The sequence below is a fragment of the Nelumbo nucifera genome, chromosome 6 (assembly GCF_055504915.1).
Source record: "Nelumbo nucifera cultivar China Antique chromosome 6, China Antique-T2T, whole genome shotgun sequence".
Lineage (NCBI taxonomy): Eukaryota > Viridiplantae > Streptophyta > Magnoliopsida > Proteales > Nelumbonaceae > Nelumbo > Nelumbo nucifera.
Genome location: NC_142654.1, coordinates 33,962,716 through 33,987,714, shown reverse-complemented (window position 1 = coordinate 33,987,714; position 24,999 = coordinate 33,962,716). Strand labels below are relative to the sequence as shown.

At 33.9% G+C, this 24,999-nt stretch overlaps 1 protein-coding gene and 1 long non-coding RNA gene across 4 annotated transcripts; one reads left to right on the top strand and one right to left on the bottom strand.

Annotated features, from left to right (window-relative positions):
- The first annotated feature begins 9,602 nt into the window (after nt 1–9,602).
- On the top strand, nt 9,603–24,295 carry LOC104606437 (F-box protein At4g22280-like). Of its 3 annotated transcripts, XM_010271643.3 has the most exons (6): nt 9,603–9,779; nt 13,968–14,357; nt 14,523–15,511; nt 15,691–15,864; nt 15,944–17,718; nt 23,856–24,295. In XM_010271643.3, exons 3-5 carry the CDS (start codon nt 14,546–14,548, stop codon nt 16,319–16,321), a joined length of 1,518 nt encoding a protein of 505 aa, XP_010269945.1. In that variant the 5' UTR covers nt 9,603–9,779; nt 13,968–14,357; nt 14,523–14,545; the 3' UTR covers nt 16,322–17,718; nt 23,856–24,295. The 3 variants fall into 3 exon arrangements, with proteins under 3 accessions (XP_010269945.1, XP_088746645.1, XP_010269942.1); XM_088890519.1 differs by having other exon boundaries at nt 9,604–9,779; nt 14,210–15,511; XM_010271640.3 differs by lacking the exon at nt 9,603–9,779 and having other exon boundaries at nt 14,077–14,357; nt 14,519–15,511.
- On the bottom strand, nt 13,454–13,970 carry LOC148790749 (uncharacterized). The gene is made up of 2 exons (XR_016077728.1): nt 13,848–13,970; nt 13,454–13,813 (listed from the first exon to the last, which is right to left on the bottom strand). It is a non-coding gene; the product is annotated as an uncharacterized LOC148790749 (long non-coding RNA).
- Nucleotides 24,296–24,999: the final 704 nt, after the last annotated feature.

Sequence of the window (24,999 nt, the reverse complement as noted above, 5' to 3'; positions counted from 1 at the left end):
AAACATTCAAAATGTCAAAAACCCCCCACTCTATACATCGATGCCCGCCCGTGAATTGGCATCAATTCCGAACTGATACCTACCCCAACTAAATTCTGACGCTGGGCTGAACCGTCTCCCTATTTTTTTTTATATGGATTTGTGGGAAATGGGCGGAAGGGCTGTGGAGCCCATTTCCATATTCTTCTACTGATAAGTCTGAAAACGTTTCGGAGTTTTTGCGGGCAGTCCAACATTTTTCACATGCTGTTAATTACATGAGAGCATGGTTTTAAAAGGCTTGTGCCTTGAAGCACAAGGTGTATGCCTGCCTTGTGTGAGGCACTTGGATTTTGCCAAAAGATTTGTATGCCTCATAACTTTGGCATAGGACTTAAGCCTTATAAAGAAAGAGGCATAAGCCTCAAACCTCAAGGTGTGAGGCTTAAAAATAGGAATGGCAACAGGGCTAGTTCGGGGCAGGAAACCCCCTCTCTCTCCCCGCTCTATCCCTAATGGCGAGATGGGTTTGAGGCAGGGCACCCACACCTCATCGAGGACCAGGAATTCCTGAATTTTCCTCACCCCAACATGATTGCCTAAAAATACATCTCATTTAGAGGTATTTAAGAAATATGATTATGGGAATTTGTGATATTTTAAGAATTGAATTATGACAATATGGGGTATTATAAAAAATTGAATTATGGGATCCTACAGTTTTAAGAATTTGGGAGAAACTTAGAGGAATTTTAGAAAATAGTATTAAACTTAGGAATATTTTACTAGTTTACCATTAGGTTCGGGGCGGGTTTGGGGAATTATATGCAAACCCATCCCTAGCCTATCACCGTTTAAGATTAGGGAAATCCTGTCTCATTCGAGGCAGGGCAAGGAGGGGTCCCAATTTTACAGGGAAAATTGCCATCCTTAGAAAGGATAAGCCTCGAGAACTAGTGGCTATTAAGTCCGAGTTTGGGAGTGCTTAAAAATAAGTGCTTATTTTGGGCCAAGACCACACCATTAAGCACTAATGGTGTTTGAGAAATAAGCCCGAAATAGGTACTTATTAGATAAGCCCAAAACTCCAGCTTATTTTTAAGTTATTCAATAAGCACTTATTCTATATTTTTCTTCCAAAATTATCCCCACTTAATTTTTATAAATCCTTTTGTGCCCTTTGAATGTAAAAATCTAGGGTTCTCTTATTGAGCTTCTCTTCTCCCTTGTCTTGTCCAACCAACAAGGACACCTTCTCCTTGGCCCATAACCATGTAAGGTTTCTTCTCATTTCATTTTTTTCTCTCGTTTTTTAGCCTAGAACAATCAATCCTCTTTGTTTTTTTCGTATACTCTATTTTAATCAATCTTCTTCTCCTCTGTTTTGTATCCTCTTTGGTTTCTTCTCATTTTGTTCTCTTCTTTGTCTACTCCAACCAGCGGCAACAACTTCTCTTTGGCCGATAACCAGTAAGGTTTCTTCTTCTTTTTTTTTCTTGTCATTTTTTCAATCCAAAATGATAAATCCTCCTTAGCCGATAATTAAGTAATGTATCTTCTCTTCTGTCATTTTTTCACAATCGTTAAAGTTGCTATTTTGAAAAAAAACTAAGTGCTTATTGGAGAAAAAGACCACCAAACACCCAATTTGAAATAGGTGCTTGTTTTTAAAATAAGCACTTGAAAAAGCTAGGTGCCAAATGCAAATAAGTGTTTATTCGAATAAGAACTTGTTTTTAAGCACTTATTCAACAAGCACTTATTTTTAACATAAGCACTTCCAAACTTGGCCTAAGTAATTTAATACATAATAAATAAAAAAAAATAGTTTATGCTTTTATTAAGTTTAAAACATATGGTAGGTGCACTTTGGTAATTATGGGTAGTAATTATGGGCCAAATAAAATGAGTAAAATGAGAAGCCAATAGGGTAAATAGAATTCTTAATTTCTCTTAGAGTTTTATAAGAGTTCAATGCAATAATGGCCAAAATTAACCTCCATTGTTTTTCATTCTTGTCAAATTAAGTGGGATTTTTTCCTTATTATTTTACATTTTGGGTGATCTAGTATTCTAGGATTGTTAATTTTTCTATTTTCTTCTTAAGAAAATACTACTTACCTTGTTTCACCTCTTGTTTCTCTTCCCAACAGATTTTTTTTCTTTTCTTTTTATTGTTTTTTATTGCATACATCAAATTAATGGATTTGCTTACTTTTTTCTAAATTGTTAGGCAACTAGAAATCTAAATATTAATTATATGGATGATTCATTAGATGATCTCATCAGTGAAAGAAATTTTGATGATGGAGAATTTTTAATAATATAAAACATTATGATTGGTCATTTCAACAATTTGAGAATTTTGGATCTCAAAACTTGAAATATAAAAGGCAAGGTTCAAAATTTCGATAAGATACGCCCCATATCGGGCATATCATATCGTGTGGGCCGCAATATGCCTGTTTTTCAATAAAAAGAAAACATGTTTTTAACTCCCCAAAAACTAAATTTTGAAAAAAAAATAAAAAAAGGAATTTCCGTGTATTTCTAAGCTTTGATACACCTCTACCCATACATAAAGGCATATCAAAATTTTAAACCATAATAAAAGGTTCATACGGTTGTTAGCTGATTAGCTATTATTTTGTTGAATTCTAAAAACCTAGAACTCATTGCTTATGGATAATTATACCTTCTATCATTCTATCTTATTGGTTTATCATATATTATTTTGTCATTTATAAACTTTAATTAATCTATTTATTTAATTATTGAGGCTCATGTCCTTTTTATAGATAAAATACAATTATATGAATTAACAGAAAATAATAGATGGTTCATAAAAAAAATCCTGGAGGCATATCCAACCATCTAACCTCCAATTGACCAGATCTAATTACCTGGGCATGCAATTCTTAAGTGTGTGTGTGTGTGTGTGTGTATATATATATAGAGAGAGAGAGAGAGAGAGAGAGAGAGAAAGATAGATAGATAGATAGATAGATATGGATGGAATTGTTTTTGTTAAAATGCAAGAAACATAAAATATAATTATTTTCTTAAAAATATTAATTTGTTTCCAACCTATTAGAGGAATTTCCAAGAAGGAGGAAAACTAAAAGGAATGCATCTAACCGAAGTTACATATCAACATAAATATATATATATATATATATATATATATATATATATATATATATATATATATATATATATATATATATATATATACCCTAAAGAGGCAGGTCCCCATACAAACTTACAAAGAACCCCAAAGAGTGCTAAATCATTTGCACATCATAGTTCTTTTATTATGTTTATATGATAGATACTATATCTTAACAACTAAGAATAGACTCATCCCATTAGATTGATTGATAGAATTTATGTTTGGAGTCAAAGAGTGCATTTTGTTTTCTAATACTACAAGTTAGTGTTTTGTGGAGAAATCAATCTTGTAGGAGTAATGTTTTAGTATTGTATTCTAATGGTTGTGTTTGGTACCATTGTCACTTTTACTTGTTGTACATTTTGTGTAGGGGTGCAAATGGATCAAATCATGATTTGATTCGATCTGAAATCCAATCCTATATTGTTGGATTCAGACATCCCTGTTTTGGATTTATGGATTGGATGAGATTTGGATCACCCCCTATCCGATCCAATATGTATGTTATGTATCTATTTTTTGTATATAATGTATGTGTATATGTTATTTATTTATTCATAAATATGTTATTTATATCAAATTTTGTAAAATTTTTATATTATTTATTTATTTTATTAAAACATGTATATATATATATATATATTGGTTAAAATAGTTCAAATATACTTGTATTTTTTGTTTTTCTTTATTTAAATAGTTATATTTTGATCAAATTAGATTCGAATATATGACATCTCGATCACATTCGAATTCAAATTGAAATTTATGAGATCCGATTAGATTAGATCGAACCTACAATGTTTTGGATCAGATTCAAATATACCCTGATTTGAATCTGATTCAATCCATTTGCATCCCTAGTTTTGTGTTCTTCAATACAAATTTTTGAGAAATTATCTTGTCACATCACATCAAATAACCACTTTCACTAAAAAAATATAGGATTAGGTATTAGCATTTACAGTAGAAGCACCAAATTTGACATTTTGAAGAAGTAGCAATGGTACCCATTGTTGTATTAATAACTCAAAGCATTTGTGGTAGAAAATATAGTCTTTTTATATATTTTGATGTAGGCATGGTGCCATAAAATATAAAATCTAATAAAATTTATATTAACCAACCTAAAGCGTTGCAAGCTAGTAAAAATGACAACTGTACCAAATACAACCATAGTCTTTTTATTTTGATGTAGGCCTGTTGAAAAATAATATGAGCATACATGCTTTTGTATGTTTTTGCATCGAATGGATATAATTTTGTTGTAGTGAAGGGAGGTATGATTGGAGCTGAATTAAGGACTACCATGGAAATAGTGTTATTTACAAGGAATCAGAACCTAAACCTGTCTTGTTTGGCTCTCATCACTAAGACCCAAAACCGGTTTAATGTTTCTTTGCCTTGGTCATGTTTATGTATTAAATATGTTATTTTGTGGACTTATAAAAATATGACCAAGTTACTTATGTATGTATAACATAGCGGTCTAGAAATTTTATCCTTTTTGAAATTTTTTTATGTTTTTTATTCCATGTCATTTTTTAAACAACCAATGAGATGCTCTCCTTCCAAATAAAAAATTACCTAAAATCTCTCTCTCCAATGAAATTATGTACTAACAATATAAATTATGGTTTTCTAGATTATTCAATTTAAGTGTTATTAAAATAATAAAAATCTAACATTAAAAATTAAATATTATTTAAATATTTCAAAAAATAAATATCTTAAATAACAAAATATTACAAATATCTAAATAATTATATAACAAAATATTTAATATTATGTCATAACTTTAAAATAAATAAAATTCAAATAACAAAATATTTAACATAACTAGATTTTAAATAGTTAAAATAATGAAATTACGTAATAAATTTAAAAAATTTCTTAAAACTAGAAAAATAATTATAACATAATATTCAAAATAGTAATAATTGAATATTTTACAAAATTAATAAAAAAATTATGTAATAATAGTATAAATTATAATTTTATAGATTATTAAATTCAATAAATCATTAATATTATAAAATTCAAATAATAATATTTTTAAATAACTAAATAATATTATAAATAACTAATTTCACTTATATCAATTAATAATTCTAGAAAATAATTTTCAAAAATTTAATATATATTTATAATAATTTTTAAATCTTAATCTATATTTATATATACTAAAATTAATATTTATTGTATCTTCATTAATTACTTATTGTTTATTTTATAAATATATTACTAATAATTATGTATAAATTAATTTTTGTTTTGTTATTTAAAAAAAATTAATAATTATCAGAGACTAAATTACTGTTATTTAACTTTTTAAATTTTTTTATTGTACTTATTATATTTATTGTATTTTTGTTATAATTTATTGATTAATATATATTTATTAGAGATTAAACTATTACTTAAGATTACACTATTTATTGACTACTTTAATATATTTTTTAGTATTTATTGTTTTTTTGTAATTATTATATTTTTAATAGTTATTTATTGTATTTTCATTATTAATATATTTTCAATAATTATGTAATTTTGCTATAAATTTTCAATAGTTATTGGAGATTAAACTATTGTTATTTATTAGAGATTAGACTTTTAATTTAGCTAAAATTAGGAGCGTTCATGAGTTGGTTCAGTTCGGTTTTAGGTTGTTTGGCCAACCAAATTGACCTGGTCAGGTTGGGGAGTTGGTCAAAAGAAACCAATAGACCATTAGTGAAAATTGGCCAACTCGGATTGTATTGGTTTGGGTCATTTTTTGGTTTGGTCGATCGATTCAAAATATTTAAACTTAGAAAATTAAAATTAAATTTAAAGAAAATTATAGTTGTATTATTAAATTTAAATTTATGATATAAAATTATTTAGACTAAGAAATATGAGAATTTCCCCACTTACTCATATTAAAAAATTATATATTAATATATATCTTTGGTTGGGTTGTTCGATTTCCAAATGGTCAAAGCAAAAATAATCCAGTTTGGTCGAGTTATGAAATTATTGAACCAAAGCCAACCAGAAATACTAGAAAACCGACCCAGTTGAATTGGTTGGGTTATTTGGTTTCATCAGTTTGATGAAGAACCCTAGATGAAATTAATTATTGTTATTTTTGTATTGTAAAAAATTACTAAAAGTAGTATATAAAATACAAGGAAAAATCTATGATGTAGGAAAGATATGGTATCAGAAGAGTTTTGACCAATCAAACTCCACCCACGGATTTTGATAAATAACACCTGATTGGCTACCACGTTTATGATACCAGTTGATTGGTCAAAATTTTTCAGTATCATATCTTTCCCATATAAGAGTCGAACCCAAAATGTAAATAATCATTAATTATTTAAAAAGTTGAAAATATAATATAACTATATACTCTTATGTGTTTCTATTGTTTAGCTTTTTCTTAACAAATCCTATGCATCACACGGGTCTCCGCTAGTTTACCTGCTATAACTATTTTGATTGTTTCCTCATCTCCATTTTCAAAAGATTACCAAGACATGATTACATTTGTCGCCTACCTTTGACACTATTAGAGCCACAATGCTTTTGTTTCTTGGGCTTTTAGTCTTTCACCACAACTTACAAAAGATCCCAGCATGCATTCCTTATGTCTTCCCTAACAAGTCGTGTAACGAGATAGAGCACTACTCCTGTTAATGTTGCAAATTAAAGTTGCAAATATGATTCAAAAAATATCATCTCACTGATAAATTCTATCTCACATTAAAACATCACAGAGAAAGGTGATTAGAAACGAAAAAACCTTAAAAAATAAGAAATTAAAGGGCAGCCCAATGCACGAGGTTTCTGTCAATATGGGGTCTAGGGAGGGATAGATATATGCAGTCTTATCTCCATAAATACAAAGAAAAGCTACTTTTCAAGATTTAAAACTTAGTCACCCATTCATAATAGAGAAACTCAACCTTTGCACCAAGGCCCATCCTCATTAAAGAGTAAGAAACAAAATAGGAAAATAATAAAATAAAATTGAAGTAGCATCAAAATAGGAAATGTTTTTTTTTATGTAGAAAATGGCATTCAATACCTTTTATAGGTCAAATGTGACAAATAAAAAGGAATTAAAAGGACCAACTTAAAAAATTCCATCAACTACCAGAAATATGTTATGCATTGAGGGGAGTCATCAAAATCAAGGGGTACATGCTTGTAAGACTTATGCACAAGATGGACACCACTTACAACCTAAAAACCTAAGTTGTTAGATTATGGGCCACTATTCCCTTGCCCCTCTAGTTAATTTTTGATGTGGGACTCTCTTCATCCCATGCACTACTCACACGTGAATCCCAACAAAATGGCGGCCATTTAAGTTGTTCCAACAAAGAAAACCTAGTCATCTTTGAACAAAAAGAAGAGGGGAAAAGCATTTGTCCAGTGTCATCACCCATTTTTTGTTCACCTGACCAATCAGGCCTCACCATAATACTTAAAGATCCAAACATCCCTTGCATGTCAAATTTCGTGACTTAACTCATTTGTTTAATCATTAAGTAAGTAAGATTCCATTTTGGATTTTTTTTTCGTTAAATAATAAACCATAAGTTAAGACTGTGATCTAAACTAAATCTGTCAATACACACTAATGATCAAAGATCCATCATTCCCATTGGTTTCAGGATGTCCCAAAATGACTACCCATCAAATTTAATCTCAAAATTCTCTTGAATGACCCTTTATCGAACTAAGATTTTGTTTTAACAAATCTCATTGATTGAGAGCATGCCAACCGTAAATCTCCATCCTACTAAACTTTATTTAACTGATCTGACCCTACCACCGTATTTAAAGACCCAAAAAAAAACCTTGTACGTCAAATTTCATAGCCTAACTCAATCCTTTGATCATTAAATTAGAAAGGTTCCATTTTGATGCACTAGATTGAATCACCACGTCATTTGTCCCAACTTAGGACCTCAAGAGGGTGGGGGCTGATGTCAGCTCCTTACCTGGCACATTAAAACACCTAGACCAATGAATTTAAGCTTGATAGGCTTAAAACGCTCAAAATCCCAAGGATACCCCATTTGAAACCAAGAAAAATCAAAACAACATTTATAAATGAGTTAAATTTACATTTTTTGCCATTGGCAGCCCCAAATACGAGATTGCAACATCCGGCACACCCCAAGCTCTCATTGGACACATGAAACACATAGAAAATCATTCAAATTCAAGGAAAAATGTTACATAAAGAATGAAAGGTCAATTGTGTACGCCTTTTCCTCCTAAACTCTTTTTCCTTTCTAACAAAAGAGCTATGTTGAAGCCTAGGCTCTGTAGTTGGACGATATTCAAACTTGTTTTCTCCCTTTTCTCTATAAATAGAGACCCAAATCAAGCTTGAAAAGGAGATATCTCACAAGCATCTCTTGCCCGTGTAAAACCTCTATTTGCCAAAAATATTCAAGTACTTAAGCCCCAAAACTTTAAGTTCGCCTCCCTTAATTTTAGACTAAAGATTTGTAACCAAAAGCATTATCTCGCTCAATTGCTTGTCCAAGCTTCATCCAAACCCATCTCAATTGCTGGAACACCTATCAAGGTTGCACATGAGAGGTAAGCCTCTCATTCCACTGTTTAACTTAGATTTGTAATATATGTTTTTCAATTTAGTTCTAATTTACTTGAACTCCTAAAACCATGGGGAACTTGCATTATCATTTTCCTCCAGGCTGAGAAAAAGAGAAAAAGAGGTGAGGGTCTTAGGGAAATTAGTACTAAAGACCTAATAACATCATCTAAAATCAATTTCAATAGAAGCTATGAGCATTTTCACTAGATTTCAAGAATTCTTAGCAATCGCTTTTACTAATTATTTGTTATAATTTGAGTCTAAACCATTCCCATTTTGGGCTACTATAGAAGCTTAGAGAAAGGGGTTTCTAACACCTTCCCTTTCCTAATCCTTGGAACCCAAAAGCTTTCAGTTAAGTGATTTTCCTAGTATATAACGAAGCTACTATGAAAGTAATAAAGTCAAAGAAAATGAGGGCCCAAATTTGGACCAACCCGGCACAACATAACACGACGACACATAGGCCGTGCCAGGCTCGGCACGATGGTCCGGGCCGTGTTGGTCCTGGGGTTCCAGGTCCATGGGCCGGCACAACCTCCAGACCCGTAGCTATATAGGGTTTTTTTAGGGTAAATCTCTTAAACTACCCCTACTGTTTGGGAAATTGATTAACTTTACCCTTACTGTTTACATATTGTCTTAAAGTACCCTTAAGTTTTTTAACAATTGACACGCCGGTAAACACTAAAGACAAAATGAAATATCAAATTTGCCCTTCACTATTCAACAAAATTTCAAAATAAAACCCAACTGACTATATAGATCGGTTCATTTATCCAAGAATCCGAAAGATTCTCGAATCTAACCCTAACTGGAGAAAGGAACTTGTAAATTGTCTAGCCATCTCATAGAAACCAACAACAGTAATATATTACTGCAACTAACCCATATTAGAATTCTTCAAGGAATCAAAAAGCTTCAACGAATAAATCTCTCTCCGTCTCTCTGCTATTTATCGAGCTTGAATGGATAAAATCTCGCGCATCGCCGGTTAAGACCCACAAGGTGAGTTCAAAATTTGAACAAATACAAGCTCTCTGTTTTTAGTGGTTAAGTTCTTTGGAGGAATTTTTTGAGTTGTTCTTGCATTTTTGGCTATGGTGCACTGGAAATCAGAATCTGAGGTTCGTTTTTTTTTTTTTATGTTTAATCGCATGATAGTTCTGTGAAATCTGAACTTCAAAATTTCTGAGTTGTTCCGAGGTAAATTAGATAGTTCTGTGGAATCTAATTTTTGTTTAGTTATAGTCCTAGTAAACGACTGAGAGTGTGTGAGTAAGAGGGAGCCCTTCATGATTGAAAATCCTATGTAATTTATACTATGAAACCCAAACTCTCTCTGCGGAATCCTACAACCTGAATACATAACACCCTTAATTGGCTTTTTCCCCTCTCTACATTCGAGAGACTCAATGTTCTCGCACTCCATGACTCGACTTTAATGTTTTTTCTATATTATATTTTTTTCTCTTATTTCTGCAATTTGCGTTTTCGAAACAAATCACAATTGGGAGGCAAGGTTTCAGAATTGACTGCAGTAAGGCAGGTTTTGGGGTATCTCTCTCAAGAATTCCAAACTGTTGGTACCTTCGGGTTTGTTCAAATTTTGAACTCACCTTATGCATCTTAGCCGGCGATGCCCGAGCTTTTATCCATTCGAGCTCGATAAATAGCAAAAATCCAGAGCTTAGATTTTTCTCAACTTCTTCAGATGATTTGGATTCTGAGAAATCCAATTTCCCCAGTCAAAACCCGGAATTCAAACATCAAGAGATTGAGGTACCTACGGTCGAACGCAATGTCTCTGCTTTGGCCAATCCCCGTAGAACTCATAAAACCTTAATTTTTTGACATTTCATTTGAGACCTACTAAGAGAGGGGAGAGAACACAAAAGTTCCTAATCGAATCAGCTACCTTGGGAAGCTCAACCTCCCACCTAACTTTTGCCATTCAGAAGTTGTAGTGGCCGTCGTTGCTGTGACAATGATATCAAAATCATCCCACCGCTACAACTTCCAACAGTGGTGGTGAACAATAAGGGTATTTTAGAAATTTTAAAATAAGTACCATTATCATGATGTCACATGTGAACGGAGTGTGACAGAAAATTAACGGCAATGAAAGTTTTAGACAATTGTTAGAAAACTTAAGGGCACTTTAAGACTATATGTAAACAATAAGGGTAGAGTTCGTCAATTTTGCCATTTACCCTTTTTTATAGAAGTACCCCCAATAACTATAAACAACTATATAGGGAGTATTTCTGTATTTTGGTTTTGGGGGGAGAAAGAATGACACAAATGCCCCTAATAGCTATATAACAACTAGTTTGGAGGGGCTTTTTGGGTAAAGTGATAAATAACTTTATAATAACCAAAATACCCCTCTCAACAACTAAAAAACAGCTAGTTTTTAGGATATTTTGGGTAATCGAATTATTTTCAATTCTTATAAATAGCTCTATCCTCCACCATTTTCAATTCCTACAATGATCAAAGTCAAGAACAATAGGAGAAAATGATGAAGTCAATATTTTTTATATACTCAATAGTTGTATACCATTTTTTCAAATTATTGTAAATTTTGTTTTAATTTATTTGATATTTTTTAATAACATATTTTTTTATTTTCAATTTGTAACTATATTGTATTTTTTATATTTTATTAAATTTTTCCATTTTCCAAATTTCATATTTCATTCATCCAACCATTGTATGCTTTGTATCATTCAAATTTGAATGAAATAAAATTTCTATTTTTCTTCCAATTTGTTATTCACTTTGAGTCTTTGTCTCTTTGACTTCTTATTTGGTTAAGTATTTTTTTTTCATTTCTTTGTTATATTTCTTATTTTTTCAAATAGTTCCCAAAGGAAAGTTAAATATTTTAGTTTTACTTAGAAAAGAAATAAAAAATAAATAAAAAATGTCAAAAAAACAAAATAAAAAAACAATCTGGCTCGGTTTGGCCCACGCCTATGTCCCGGCCTGTGGCCCAGGCCCACGGCACAACCTGCAGCCTACCCGACCCAGGCCCACGATATGGCACGGGTCCACACGGACTTGGGCTTCGGCTGTTTTGGGCCAACCCCCCAAATTATCCATGGGGAGGGCAGCACGACCCAAGACGGTCCGCACTTTATGTAGGTCACAAGTGGGTCGTATCGTGCCAGCCCGACCCAACCCATTTTATAGCTCTACATTTCATCTGAAAAATATCTGGCAACTCCATTTCTTTGAGCCTGTTCATGGGCCGGGTAGCCCGACGGGCCGGCCTGGCCCGGCTCGGCCCCCGGATGGGCTTGAGCATGCATTTTAGCCCGCAGGCTTAACCTCGAGCCTAAAAGCCCAAGCCCGACTATTTTATGAGTTGGGCTCGTGATTTGTTAAAAAAGCTCGGCCCGACCCAACTTTTGTATAAGTTAAACCCTAAATATCCTAACATGCTAACCCCTCTCTTTTCATTCATCTCTTTCTCTTAGCCGAACGAACTCACTTCTCACAATCATAGCCTCACATAACCAAAAACTCTTAGGAAGATAGAACCGACGAACACTCTCACCGACACAATCAGTGAACTACGGCGGTGACTGGTGAGTCCTCTCTCTCTCGTTCCTCTTCTCACTTCTCCTTCTCTTTCAGAATCTCAGTAGCTCATTTATCATACGCAAGTCATGCGAACTCAGGCACCAATGAACACAGGCACCAGCAGTGAGTCCTCTCTCTCTCTCTCTCTCTCTCTCTCTCTCTCTCTTCATTGTTCGGTTGTTCCTCTTCTCACTCTCAGAATCTCAGCTCAGCTCATTTATCAAACGCAAACTTAGGCACCGACAGTGAGTCCTTTCTCTTTGCCCTTTTGTTCTATTCCTCTCTTATTGTTTGCCAGGCGGCAAACACAGACACAAACACAAGCACCGGTGACGAACATAGACATAGGCACCGACCTATCTTTTTGTTAGGTCAGTCTTCAAGCTCGGGCCCGGGCTTCAAGCTTTTTATTAGGGTCAGTATCAGGTCCAAGTTGTAGGGCTCGTTGATCGAACCGGGCTCGAGCTCGAGCCTAACCAAATCCTATTTATGAAGAGTAAAAAACTGGCCCAAACCCGGCCCAACCCATAAATAAGTTTAGTCATAAGCTTCCTTCCTGGAGCTCACATACAGTGAAAGAATATAACTTAGAATTTGTTAACGGTATGTATCTTCTTGGGTAAGATTTGCTAGAGAGTTGTAGGACTAATGATATTAATATCTTTCCTATTTATGCCTTCATTAAGCTATAAATTAAATAATAAAAATATGAAGCTCGTTATGACTTTTCATGCAAAAAAAAAAAAAACAACAAATCTTTAAAATAACGAAGTCTCTTCTTGGGAATGGAATATAGTTTGAGATAATTTGAGGAATCGATGCTATTATTAGTCATAAAAATCTATTATTAAAAGGAATATGTTTGTCCCGTTCAAGTATTACAACTTTCCCCCTAGTGGGTAAATTATTTATCCAATTAGAAGATGATACCCGGATAAATGATACTAGGAAAATAAACTTTTCCAAGTCCCATATAAATCTGAAAAATGAACATGAAATTCTTGATCAATGGGATCTAGACCTGTTCATGGGCTTGAACATCCCATGAACAGGTCTAATAGGAAACAAAATCTCATTCACCAACTTTTCTCCTCTTAAAATCCAGAAAAAGAACGCCCCTAAAAGTTTTCTTCTTTTTTTTTTTTTTTTTTATTCATAACGCCCCTAAAAGTTAATTTGCATCAAAGAACCATGTAGGTAAGTGCGTGATTCGGGTCATTGTAAGAGATGAATATGAGAGAATTGTTTGAATTAACTGTCGAAACGTTGGTGAGTATTCATCTAATGAGGCCGAAAACCTGAACTACTCTCAAAGCTCATGTTATATCTGCCAAATTCCCTCAATCGAAGATTATTATCGAAGGTGACTCAAGCATCGTTGTCAACTGTCTTCGGACCACCTAGATCAGATTTATGAGTGTCGGGAGATTCGCACTCGCAGGAATCACAACCTTAAATTGACTTGAGATTCGCAGGAATCACAACCTTAAATTGACTTGAGATTCGCAGGAATCAAATTTTGCAACAGATGGATTGTCAGTGTCTCAGATTTTAAGTTAGTTAGATTTGGCGTCATGATTCTTTCTGGTTGTTGTTTGTTTGCAGTAGTTAGTTCCGGACCTATGAAGAAAAAAATAGAGTACGAGAAATTAAAAGGAAAAAAGATTCGGAATCGACGGCTACAAATGGATTGCTTATGGCTTCAGTTTGAATTCTCGATGTGAAAAGCGAAATCTTTCCCACTTTTAATTTATTCCCGAAATTACCCCTTCATGTATTCACGAAACTCAACTGCTATAGTGCTATCATCCTTTGTTTCTTTTGGGTTGACTGCTTCTCATCCTCAGCCAGTCAGCCTTCTTCCTTCCACGCAAAGGTGGGGTGAACTGTGAACGGGGCCAAATGGCCAATCACCGACTTATGGTATTTCAAAGCCATTATCAAGAAGGGATTGGAGTGAACTTACAAATCTATTTGCCTAAATCGACTCGACGGGTACGCTTCTTGTTTGATTTCTTCCGTTATTTGTTTCTTTTTTCTTTTCAATTTAATTCATAGAGTTTTGCTCTTAGTTCTTTGTATATTGCCTTCTCGATTTGTTTTACGTTCTGGGTATCGTAAAAATCTTGAATTTTCTTCCCTTCAATTCTCGATAGTTAGCTGTTCAAAGGTAATCTAAGATAATGGAGGAGGCAGAGGGTAGTAAGAGGCAGAAGCTATCTGTCACACGAGGAGATGGATCTCAAATCCTAGTAAGAGAAACCCGTGATTTGCTTAGCGGTTTACATGACGATCTGCTTCACCATATCATGTCTTTCATGTCAATGGAAGAGATTATTCGGACCGGCTTCTTGTCAAGACGATGGAGATACTTGTGGAGAAATATCCCTTTTCTGGACTTTGCATTAAGGCCATCGAATGAAGAGGATAGACACACAGGAGAGCGTAGGGTTTCTTTTGTTGAAACTTTACTTTTCCGTCACAAAGGTTCCAGGGTTAAAAAATTGTGCATTAACGTAGATACTTACTACATCAACAAATATCAAGTTGATTCATGGATTGATTATGCATTAGATGGTGATGTGGAGGAACTCGATCTAGATTTTTCTGCTGAAGATTTTCCAGGAAGTTATTTACCTGGAGATGAATTATTATATGATTTACCTCCTGCTATTTATAGATGTGAAACATTGCAAAGCTTAAAATTATGTTGCTGTGATCTCAATCTTCCTACTTCCATACATTTAAGATCACTCAAAACCTTGTGTCTTACCGCTGTTGATTTACCTACAAATGCAATTAGTGCTCTGACTTCTAATTGTCCAGTACTTGAAGAGTTGTCATTGAAGCATTGTAATATTTATCTGAACCTCAACATCTCTATTCCAACTAAGCATCTCAACATCTTGCGCATTATTGATCAAGTTGATGAATTTTTTGATGACACTGAAATGGTGATTGATGTTCCTAATCTGCTTTCTCTGGAATGGAAAGGATGCCTCTTAAGAGATAAATATCATATTAAGCGATTGTCGTCTCTCTTGAAAGCTAGATTTGATCTTGAAGATGCTTTGCCTGATAAACTGGAATTGTTTCTTCATAGTCTTCATCATGTTCAAGATCTTACAATTGACTGTGTATTTATTCAGGTATGCAAACTTGTTTTATGTTTTGTGGAATATTTCAATTCAAACTGGAAAAAATGTTAGTTTTGTTGAAATAGTTTGTGTCTGGACAAATTTGAGTCGTTGAGAATAAAATTTACTTTTAAGTAGTGGTAAGAAATAATTAACAAATTAACCTTGTTTCCCCTTATTTTGTTGTATAGATGTTGTCTACATGGGAGGTGCAAAACAAAGATCCCCTTCGTCTTAATGTCAAATGTCTCGAACTGAAGACGGGATTAACAAAATGGGAGCTCCCCGGAATTCTCTATTTGTTAAGGAGCTCTCCTGAGCTAGAGACTCTTGTTATAAATATTACCTCGTCTCCAAATATTGATGTATAATAACTTTTTTTTTCTTTGGTTTTCCCTTTTTTTTTTAACTTTATCTTAACAAAATTTTTACCTAAAATTTCAGATTGATGATGAAATTGAGAATCAATATGATTTCAGTGAAAGAGAGTATTGGAGATCTCAAGAACATTGTTTTTCTTCTCTCATGCGGAATGTCAGGACTATTAAGATATACAACTTTTTCAAGGGATGGTGCATATACCAAGAGGAGGAAGATGATTGTAGTGCTGTCAAAGAACTATTTAAGAGTCATGAACATGAAATTGAGCTCATTAGGGTTTTGCTACAATATTCTGATGTCCTCGAGAGGATGATTATTAGCAAAGATTGCAATGGTTGTGTTGGTGAGAATAGATCCCAGATACCTTTTATGGTTACTGTGAAGGTTATAAATTTCCCTAGAACCTCTCCAAATGCTGATATCATTTTCTCAAACTTTTAGAATTTAGACTCCTTGGCTCTGGTTGTAGTCCTTGTTGTTGTTCATTTATCAACAATACTTTCACCAATCAGGATGTGTACTTTTTCCACATATGGAGATGGATTTTTCTTCTGTTCATTTGTGCCACCACTGCTGATTACCACTTCTGGTTTTGATAGGACTCCTAAGCAATCAGCGATGCATGCAGTTGTTTTGATTATATCAACTGGACTAATAGTTGCTCTTGTTGGTTGTTTTCTCATTAATTAAACCACAAGTACTTTGAACTGGGTAATTGGAATTTATCGATCTGCTTTTCCTTTGCTTCAAAAGATGGCATGGTGCTCATTTGTGGTCCATCAAATAGCTGGCTTCAGATCGAGTCATCCGACATATGCCAGTTACTACACTACACATGAAAACGAAATAGTTGGATCCTTCTGTTTGAAGAGACACTGAGATGACATTCTCATTTTCTGGTTTGGTTCATCTAAACCTTCCTCTGATTAGGCCTTGCTGAAGACCTGAAATGACATTGCTAGAATTTATTTTGTTCAGTACAAATAAGAATTTCTTCAAGCATCTCAGCTAGGAACTGCATTTCAATGGGGTGTCCAGTGCAGTTCTACAATAAATTCTGAGAAGTTATGTGTGGATATCATGAAAGTCATGGAAAGTGTCTATACAAGGTCTATTTTGAAAGAAGTGCTAATTCCAATTCGTTGTACTAATCAACTCTTCGGATCGTGTTTGTGAAGGCAAGTGGCTTCAGGCACTTCTTGATTGTTAATGGAATGATTGGGTTCAAGAAACAGAAGTGGCATCACAAAGATCCTATGCAAGATTGACATGGAAAATGCACTACTAGAATATATACATTTAGAGGCTCCTGCCCAGAGGCGGTCCAAAATAAATGCCTTTAATAACATATTAAAGAAGGCAACTTCATCTATTTGTTATAGAGGCATTTTTTGATGCCTCAATCGTTAGATTTTTACCTCTCATATTTGGCGGACAAAAATGGAAGAGTTGTTGTTTTGTTTGAAGGTTTGGAACCCCAAAAAAAGTCAGGAACGAAAGTCTTCTTTGAGTGACTCTTTTCTTCCTCTCTCAAAGCAAACATCCTGCCCTCTCCCCTTTCTTCCTCCTCCCTTCTCTGGCTGATTAGTCCACAAACCGATTGGGGATTGACAATCAATTGTTGAAGGCAAGAGCTTTGGACTGAAATCTAGGTTTTCTTCCCTAAGCAAACTATCTCTCCGATGTCTTTCTCTTTGATGTTTTTCTCTCTAGCGACCATCTCTCTCCGGCAGCTTTCTCTCTGACATTTTTCTCTCCTGTGGCTTTCTCTTTCCAACGGCTATCTATCTTCTGCGAATTGTGATCAATCATCCAAAGACACAAAATCATTGGAATAGGTAATATACAACTTATTGTTTTCTTACGGATTAGATATGTTAACGAGTTAATTTTTCATCCATTGCATATATTCATTGATTAGTTAGTAATCTTTTTTTAATGTAGATTGTTGTTTGTGCAAACCAATTGGATTCCATTTCTTTTTGTGGTGTTTGATGGTATTCAAGTCTGATCTAAAATTGATCTAAACAAGTGATATGCATTTGACTTCTGATTTCAAAAAGATCTAATGGTGAAGACATGGTTTCTTTGTGGTGTTGAACTCTCTGACTGCCCTTACATGGTTCCATTGTATTGTAAGGAGAAATATAATTTCTATTCAAAATGCTCAAGTTATTTTATAAGTTGAAAGCTTTGTTTAGTCCAACATCAGGGGAACTGTATTCCCAATATGTGACATTGTGACTAGAAATTCTTTGATGTGTGCTGGTTTATAATCAACTTTTATAGTGACCAAAATAAGGTATTGTGCTCTTTTGATATCTGTAAAGGAATGATAGAGCTTATTATAGGTGCAGGGCTCAAGTGCCTTTCTTTTTTTGTTCTTAAATTTGCTTTCCAATTCCTTTTTTTTTATTTATTTTATACTAGAAGAGACCTATTCAATGCAGATATTAGTGAGTGGACAGGATAATATATTTCAGATGATTTGATTTTTTTTTTTTTAAGTTTGCACTTCACTTAATTTCTTTTTAGGAATTTTGATTCAATAATAGAACATATTGTTTACCTCCTTTTTCTTGATTCAATAAAGAGGTGCTTGTTCAAAGGTTAGGTTCATATCTAGTCCACACCTCCCAAGACCCCAGATAGATGGGAGCATCATTGGGTAATGGCCTTTTTTAATTCTTCTCTTCCATCTTTAAGATTGACATGGGAAATCAACAAAAGGAATTGCTATTATGATTCTTGCCTACATGTGCTGTAGAGTCGGTGATACAAAGGGTAGAGATTATATGGATTATTTGGTGCTAATATCATCCCTTCAGTCTTGTAGTCGTCAAGCCTTAGCATAAACAAGGAATTTGAAGTGCTTTCATCATTTAGCTTGGAGCCTTGGAGTGCCAAAACAAAGCCAACAGTTAGGAACTAGGTAACAAGGCCTTTAATTCAGAGGCAAGTCACATGATCTCTTTCAAAGTTTCCCATTGATTGTCATACCCTTGAAACAGGAAAAGTATCTGTTCCCTTTAAACTGTTGTATAAGCCTTCTCCTGAAGGTGGGATTCCAACAACCCGAGTCTCCATGGAATTTGAACACATCATCCATCCATGCTTCCTTGTTCAGGGCTAATTGATACAATTGAGAGAAAGACTCTTTAACTGATTCCCTTCATGAACTTAGTATAGGACTTCTTAATCCCTCTCTAAAGAGCATAGCCACATGGAGTAGTAATCTCCCCTATGTCCTAGGCTCAATCCCTTAACCCATACTTCAATTTTTTTTTTTTGAAACAAAGATAACTTTTTATTGAAGAAGAAACAAACAGAAGTACATGAGAGGATGTGCTGAAGCCAAGAGAGGCTTGGCAGGATTACAAAGGCAAACAACTGTCCCTTATCTCATTATTACCTCCAAAACTACTCCCCCAGCAGTTCAGTGTTGAATCCTTTTAAGCTTTTAACCCCCAAACCTCCCCTAGATATAGGGCGACAGAGTTTATTCCAGCTGACTGAGTTTTAAACTCCCCTTTCCAACCTTGCCACAAAAGGTTGGAAAGAGAAACATTATATCAGTAGGGAGCAAACCCAAGACAAATTCTGTAGGAGGTTCTCCATTAGCTGTGTTGTTCTTTGGCGGCAAGTTTTGAGGTTCTACACAATTTGTAGACCATGTCTGAATTCCACAGTTTTGGTGTAGAGATCCTTCTTGTGAGAATGGTGTCAAAGAAGTGTGTCTCTTTGGATGAATATGGCTTTGAGGAGGAAGTGGTGTTTTGGGGAAGATGGTTATTTTCTTGGCTCTTTTTGGTTTGTGTTTCATTATTTTCTCCCGAAATATTTAATGGATTTTTTCATCTTTTCTGGTAGTTGGAGTCATGGTGTGGTTGTTATCCATGTATCGAGATGCACAAGTCCTCAATCTTTTATTTACTTGTATCAAGTTATATTTGTTTCCTGTTTGTCACCTTTCCAAATTCCTTATATCTCAAGTTACCAATCAAAAAAATTCCCCCATCTCAAGTTTTCACATCATCTTTAATATGGGTCATTCTTGCTTACTGCAGATTAGTTGGTTGAGTTAATTCAGCATAAACCAAGTTATAATCATTGATATAGGTAATCTGTCAATGATCTGGGTTAACTGTCCCAGACCAAACTGATCTGTCCCTCTTACACAGGGTATGAGTCTACGTTTTTTTTTTTTTTTTATTGAAAATTAATATTGTTATGGAGGGTGAGAACCCCTTGAAACTGTTCAAGGGTCTGGGTCTGCATTTTGAATCCCTATTATAGTAGGATTGAGATAGATTCTTATATGTTCTAACCTTATTAAGACCCAAATCAATTATGTGTATTTGTATATATATTTGTGCATGATGAAGATATCTAGAATCTAAATCATATGTGGAGATCTCAGAGTCATATAGATATTTTTAAAATAATGTAGGCTTGGTTCCATCATTTCCTTTTGTTTGGAAAGTTGTAGTCTTAGAGTATATATGCCTTGCTAGTTTAACTACACTCACAAAGCAGAGAAGCTTATAACCTCTGAAAAACAGGCTGAAAGGAAAGTGGCATAATTACATCTTCTTTTCAAAATTTTAACACTCTAATAAAACTCTTTAAATGAATTTGACCCTCTAAGACAGTTAACCCTGTTCTGAAGATGCTAGTAAAATAGAAAATAACTTTCGAAAAGTCATAATTAACCATAAATTGAAACCCCCAAATTACAAAATTGTCCCTGGTGAAGAAATCTATAAACATTCAATTTCTTCTTTCATAGTTTCTTCCCCTTGTTCTATACCTACATAAAAAATAGAGATTTTTATTATAACTAGTTTCATACTGAAATGGCTTGACATATATTCTATAAAACCTATAACAACTAACATGATTAGCAAGGTGTTGATCATAGATTTACATTAAAAGTCCAAAGAGACCAAGATGGACATGACACCTATTTTGAAGTTTCAATGCAACATAGCCAGGACCCTACCTTTCATCAGGTCATTCTCCAACTAAAATGACCAATTAGCAATACAACATCATTTCTTTTCCTTAAAGTAGTACAAACTCAAAAAATCTAATTAAATAGACTCTAAGAAATATCTTAAGTTCTGAACAACATAACTGACATCATTGGAAAAAAAAAACAAAGAGTTTTCATATTGGTTCATATGGGTCATGCTTTTAATATGCTGCAACTGGATTCTTCATTGCTCTTAATCAGCCATCAACTACATACTGATTGATGTCAAATAAATAGTAATATCCTACCGGAGACTATATTTTACCAGCAGCCATCTTGTCACATTGACTGTAATTGTAGGTCTAGCATGACAAGGACCATGAAAGGAGGTTGTAGAAGAGAATAGAGCTCATCTCCCAATAGTTCCCTGCCCAAGTCTCCCCAAAATGGTTATGCTAAATAATACTCATCCATTTCATTGGAACCACCCACCCTGAATGGGCCAAGATTGACAATCATCAAAGTTCATTTTGGTGATCCTTTCACCAAATTTCTCTTAGATACATTATAAATTATTAAATTACGTTTTTATAAGTAGGAATATTGTCCTAAATCTGTATTTGGGGTGCATTGGCACAACCACTTATGTAATGGCATTTTTTTACCAGTCTATAAATAGCTTATTTTTTATCCACAATTAATAAAATTAAAGTTTCCATTCAAAAGAAAACGAGGAAAAAGAAACCAAATTTCAGATGGATTTATTTCTATAGAGGGATATACAGAATGGTTGTATGGTGCTTTAGATAGAAATGGATTCTTTGGCTAGAAATAGGATCATACCTAACATGTTGGATGAATTAAAGTTAAATAGCTTCTAGGACAGCATAGGGTGTTCTGGAATCCTTCTCGTTTTTTCTTTTCTTTTCTTTTCTTTTTTTTTTGTGAACTAGTAAAAGCAGATCCAGTAGATTGAAGACTTGTTTATGTAACATAATTATTGATAGCATAGAAAATTCCTTGTAAGTGGAAGCTTTGATTATTGAAACCTATTTGGTTTTGAATTTTCCAAATAAACTTAAAGTGAAACAGAGATACACTTGTTTATGTAAAGCCTCTTGATGCAAATTACTAAGGAACCAATGATGGAAATCAGCTACAATATCAATATAGATATTATGTAAATACCAAAGTGCTATTACTAATTGACACTGTTGAAAAAGATGTTTCGGAGTTTCCTCATGAGAATGACACACATGGCATTATTTGGAATTTGAAGCCCTCGCTGAATTAACGAACTCCTAGTGGGGAGTTTGACATGCCAAATCAACTGAAGGAAAAAATTTAATTCTATCTAAATAGTGTGCCTTCCAAACCATTTTAAATCTGAAAAAAAATGCCTTACTGCATTGGTGATTCATTACTTAGGTTAAAGTAAGTGGATTATGTTGGATTGCAAACCACGTACATGATATACAAAATAGGTCATTGGTTGACATGGGTTGTCAGTGCCTTAGTGGGTCTTGTAAATCCCCCACCACATGCCTTCAATAAACTATCTTTAGCCATTAAATCTGAAAATATTACATGTAGTTCCTTAATAGGTTTTTATTCTCTAACACCCGAAGCCCCCAACCCGACTCAAAATTGGATTTGGGTCAATTGGGTTTCAGATTGAGTGTACTCAGCACATTGAACATCTGAACTACACTCTCAAACTCAAACCACATTTCAGAGATCACAGTTAGTAAATTGAGTTGAACCTGAAATTTAGGCTAAAAGATAAACATGCTAGCTAATGTACAGTACTAATTAAGATAAATTAGATGGAATTCCAAAAACTAAGGGGAGAAAATAGGAAGAAAAGATATGAGGGAAGCATTAGTAGTAGAATTTAAAATTAAAATTTGGTATAAAAGATTTTCCCCTGCTGAACTGTTGGTTGATGAGTAGGTCACTTATGGATATGTTTCTGACTTAGGTACAATGAGTAACTGTAAAAAACAATGCACTAGGGACCCCAAAAAAAATCCACCATTAAAAAAAAAGAACAGGTTTCATTTCTGAATACATTATGGGCAGACAACCAGCTCCTTAAGAAATGTTTCCCTAGGCCGTGCTTGGGGTGTATCTCCATCCCTTGGTCTTCCTGGGATCTTCTCCCGCAGAAATGGAATTGCACCAGGATTTCTAACAGGCCCTGATTTCAAATCTGACTTGTGATAAGGATTTCTAACAGGCCCTGATTTCTAATTCTGGTTTTGATCAGAATATGGCTTTCTTCTTTCACTTTCTTTACTTTCTTCTCTCCCAATATGTGGATTCCATTTGGTTTGATCATGTCTAATCCTTGCGGTTTGGCTTCATCACTTTGATGCTTAAGATTTTTAGACTGAATTTCTTACGTGTTGGGCTTATTGATATAAACTTGAACCCCACCTTAGCAAATATGAAAAATGCATTGTGCCTTTCAGTTACATGAGCTCTGATGTATGATGAATCCATGGGCTACTGAAGACAATGATTTTTATTACTATCTGAAATAGTGAAATGATAGGGTGGTTCTCATCTCCTGTAAAGAAGATTTATAGGCAATTGAAATCTTTGTTAATACTGTTTCAATAGATCATCCTACAAAATAGGATTTACTAGCTGAAATGACAGGGTTTCCCTTTGGTTTCTGTAATTGGATTTTCTTCTTGCAATAGATTTCATTTCTTTTTATTACAATATCTTAGTCATTTCTTAGTCTAGTTGTCTCTTGATTTACATACTGTTGTAATAACAAGTACCAAGTACTCAAGACAGTACAAGGAGATTGATATATATAGCCTCTATACCTCTGTGAGTTATAGTAGATAATACAAGCATTTGAGAACATTAGCCTCTAAAGGGTGCACCCTTTAGAATATTATCCCCTCACCCCTGATGTTAATGCATTTTATAACTAGTATTTAAGCAGGCTATATTTCTAAGGTTGTGTATTTTGTATTTCTTCAGCTGGGTGAAGGAACATCTCTTGGAGCTGAACTTGTCTCTCTTATGGTTCAAAGTTAGCACATGCTCCAGGCTATAGTTGGTTGCTAGGGGAAGGGGACTGGCCCAGGGGAAGGAACATCACTTGTAGACCTTTGTCTCATTCTCATACAATTAGAGTTCAAGCTGTAAAAAAGAAAAAAAAAAAAAGAACTCAGTCTTGCATGTGGAAAATCACCTTGCTTCAGGTATTGGGGGCTTTAATAGTTTCCCTCCATTGCCTCAAGAATAACCTAGGGGTTTGGGTGCTTATCTTGTGATGGCTCCAGTCTGGCCTACAAGGGGGATTTCTAAAATAAATAGCAGCCTGGGTCTTAAGACCCATAATATCAATCTATGCAGCCTTCACTCAGCATCAAATAAAATAAAATAAAATAAACTCTCTTTGTGCTGTTAAAAGCCAAGCTGCTAAGTTTTCCCTTTCTATGAGGTGAAGTGGTCTCCTGTTAGTCAACTTGATTAGCTCTGGTCTCTGGTTTTCTTGATGAATGAAGGCTATGTTTGGGAGTGCTTAAAAATAAGTTCTTATTTGGACCATTAAGCACTTATTGGTATTTGGGAAATAAGCCCAAAATAAGTGCTTATTTTTTAAGCCCAAAATTCCAGCTTTTGTTAAGTGCTTATACAATAAGCACTTATTCAATTTTTTCTTCCAAAATTATCCCTAGTTGAATTTTAAAATACCACTTATAAAATTATCCCTAGTTGAATTCTATAAAGTACTTTTATAAAAGTACTTTTATGGAAGCATTTTTACAAAAGCACTTTATAAAAGTACTTTTGTGAAAAGCACTTTATGATTTCATTTGTAAAAATGATTTTCATAAAAGTGCTTTCATAAAAGTGTTTTTATAAAAATAATTTAATAAGTGCCTTCAAAGGGTACATTTTGAAAATTTGAAAGAAAATGAAGGACAAAATAGTCACAAATGCTTATTTAAGTGCTTATTAGAGAAAAAGACTGCCAAATGCCCAATATAAAATAAGTGCTTATTTTAAAAAATAAGCACTTGAAAAAATTGGGTATCAAATGCAAATAAGTACTTATTCAAATAAGCACTTGTTTTTAACTTAAGCACTCCTAAACATGGCCGAAGTCCGTCTGATG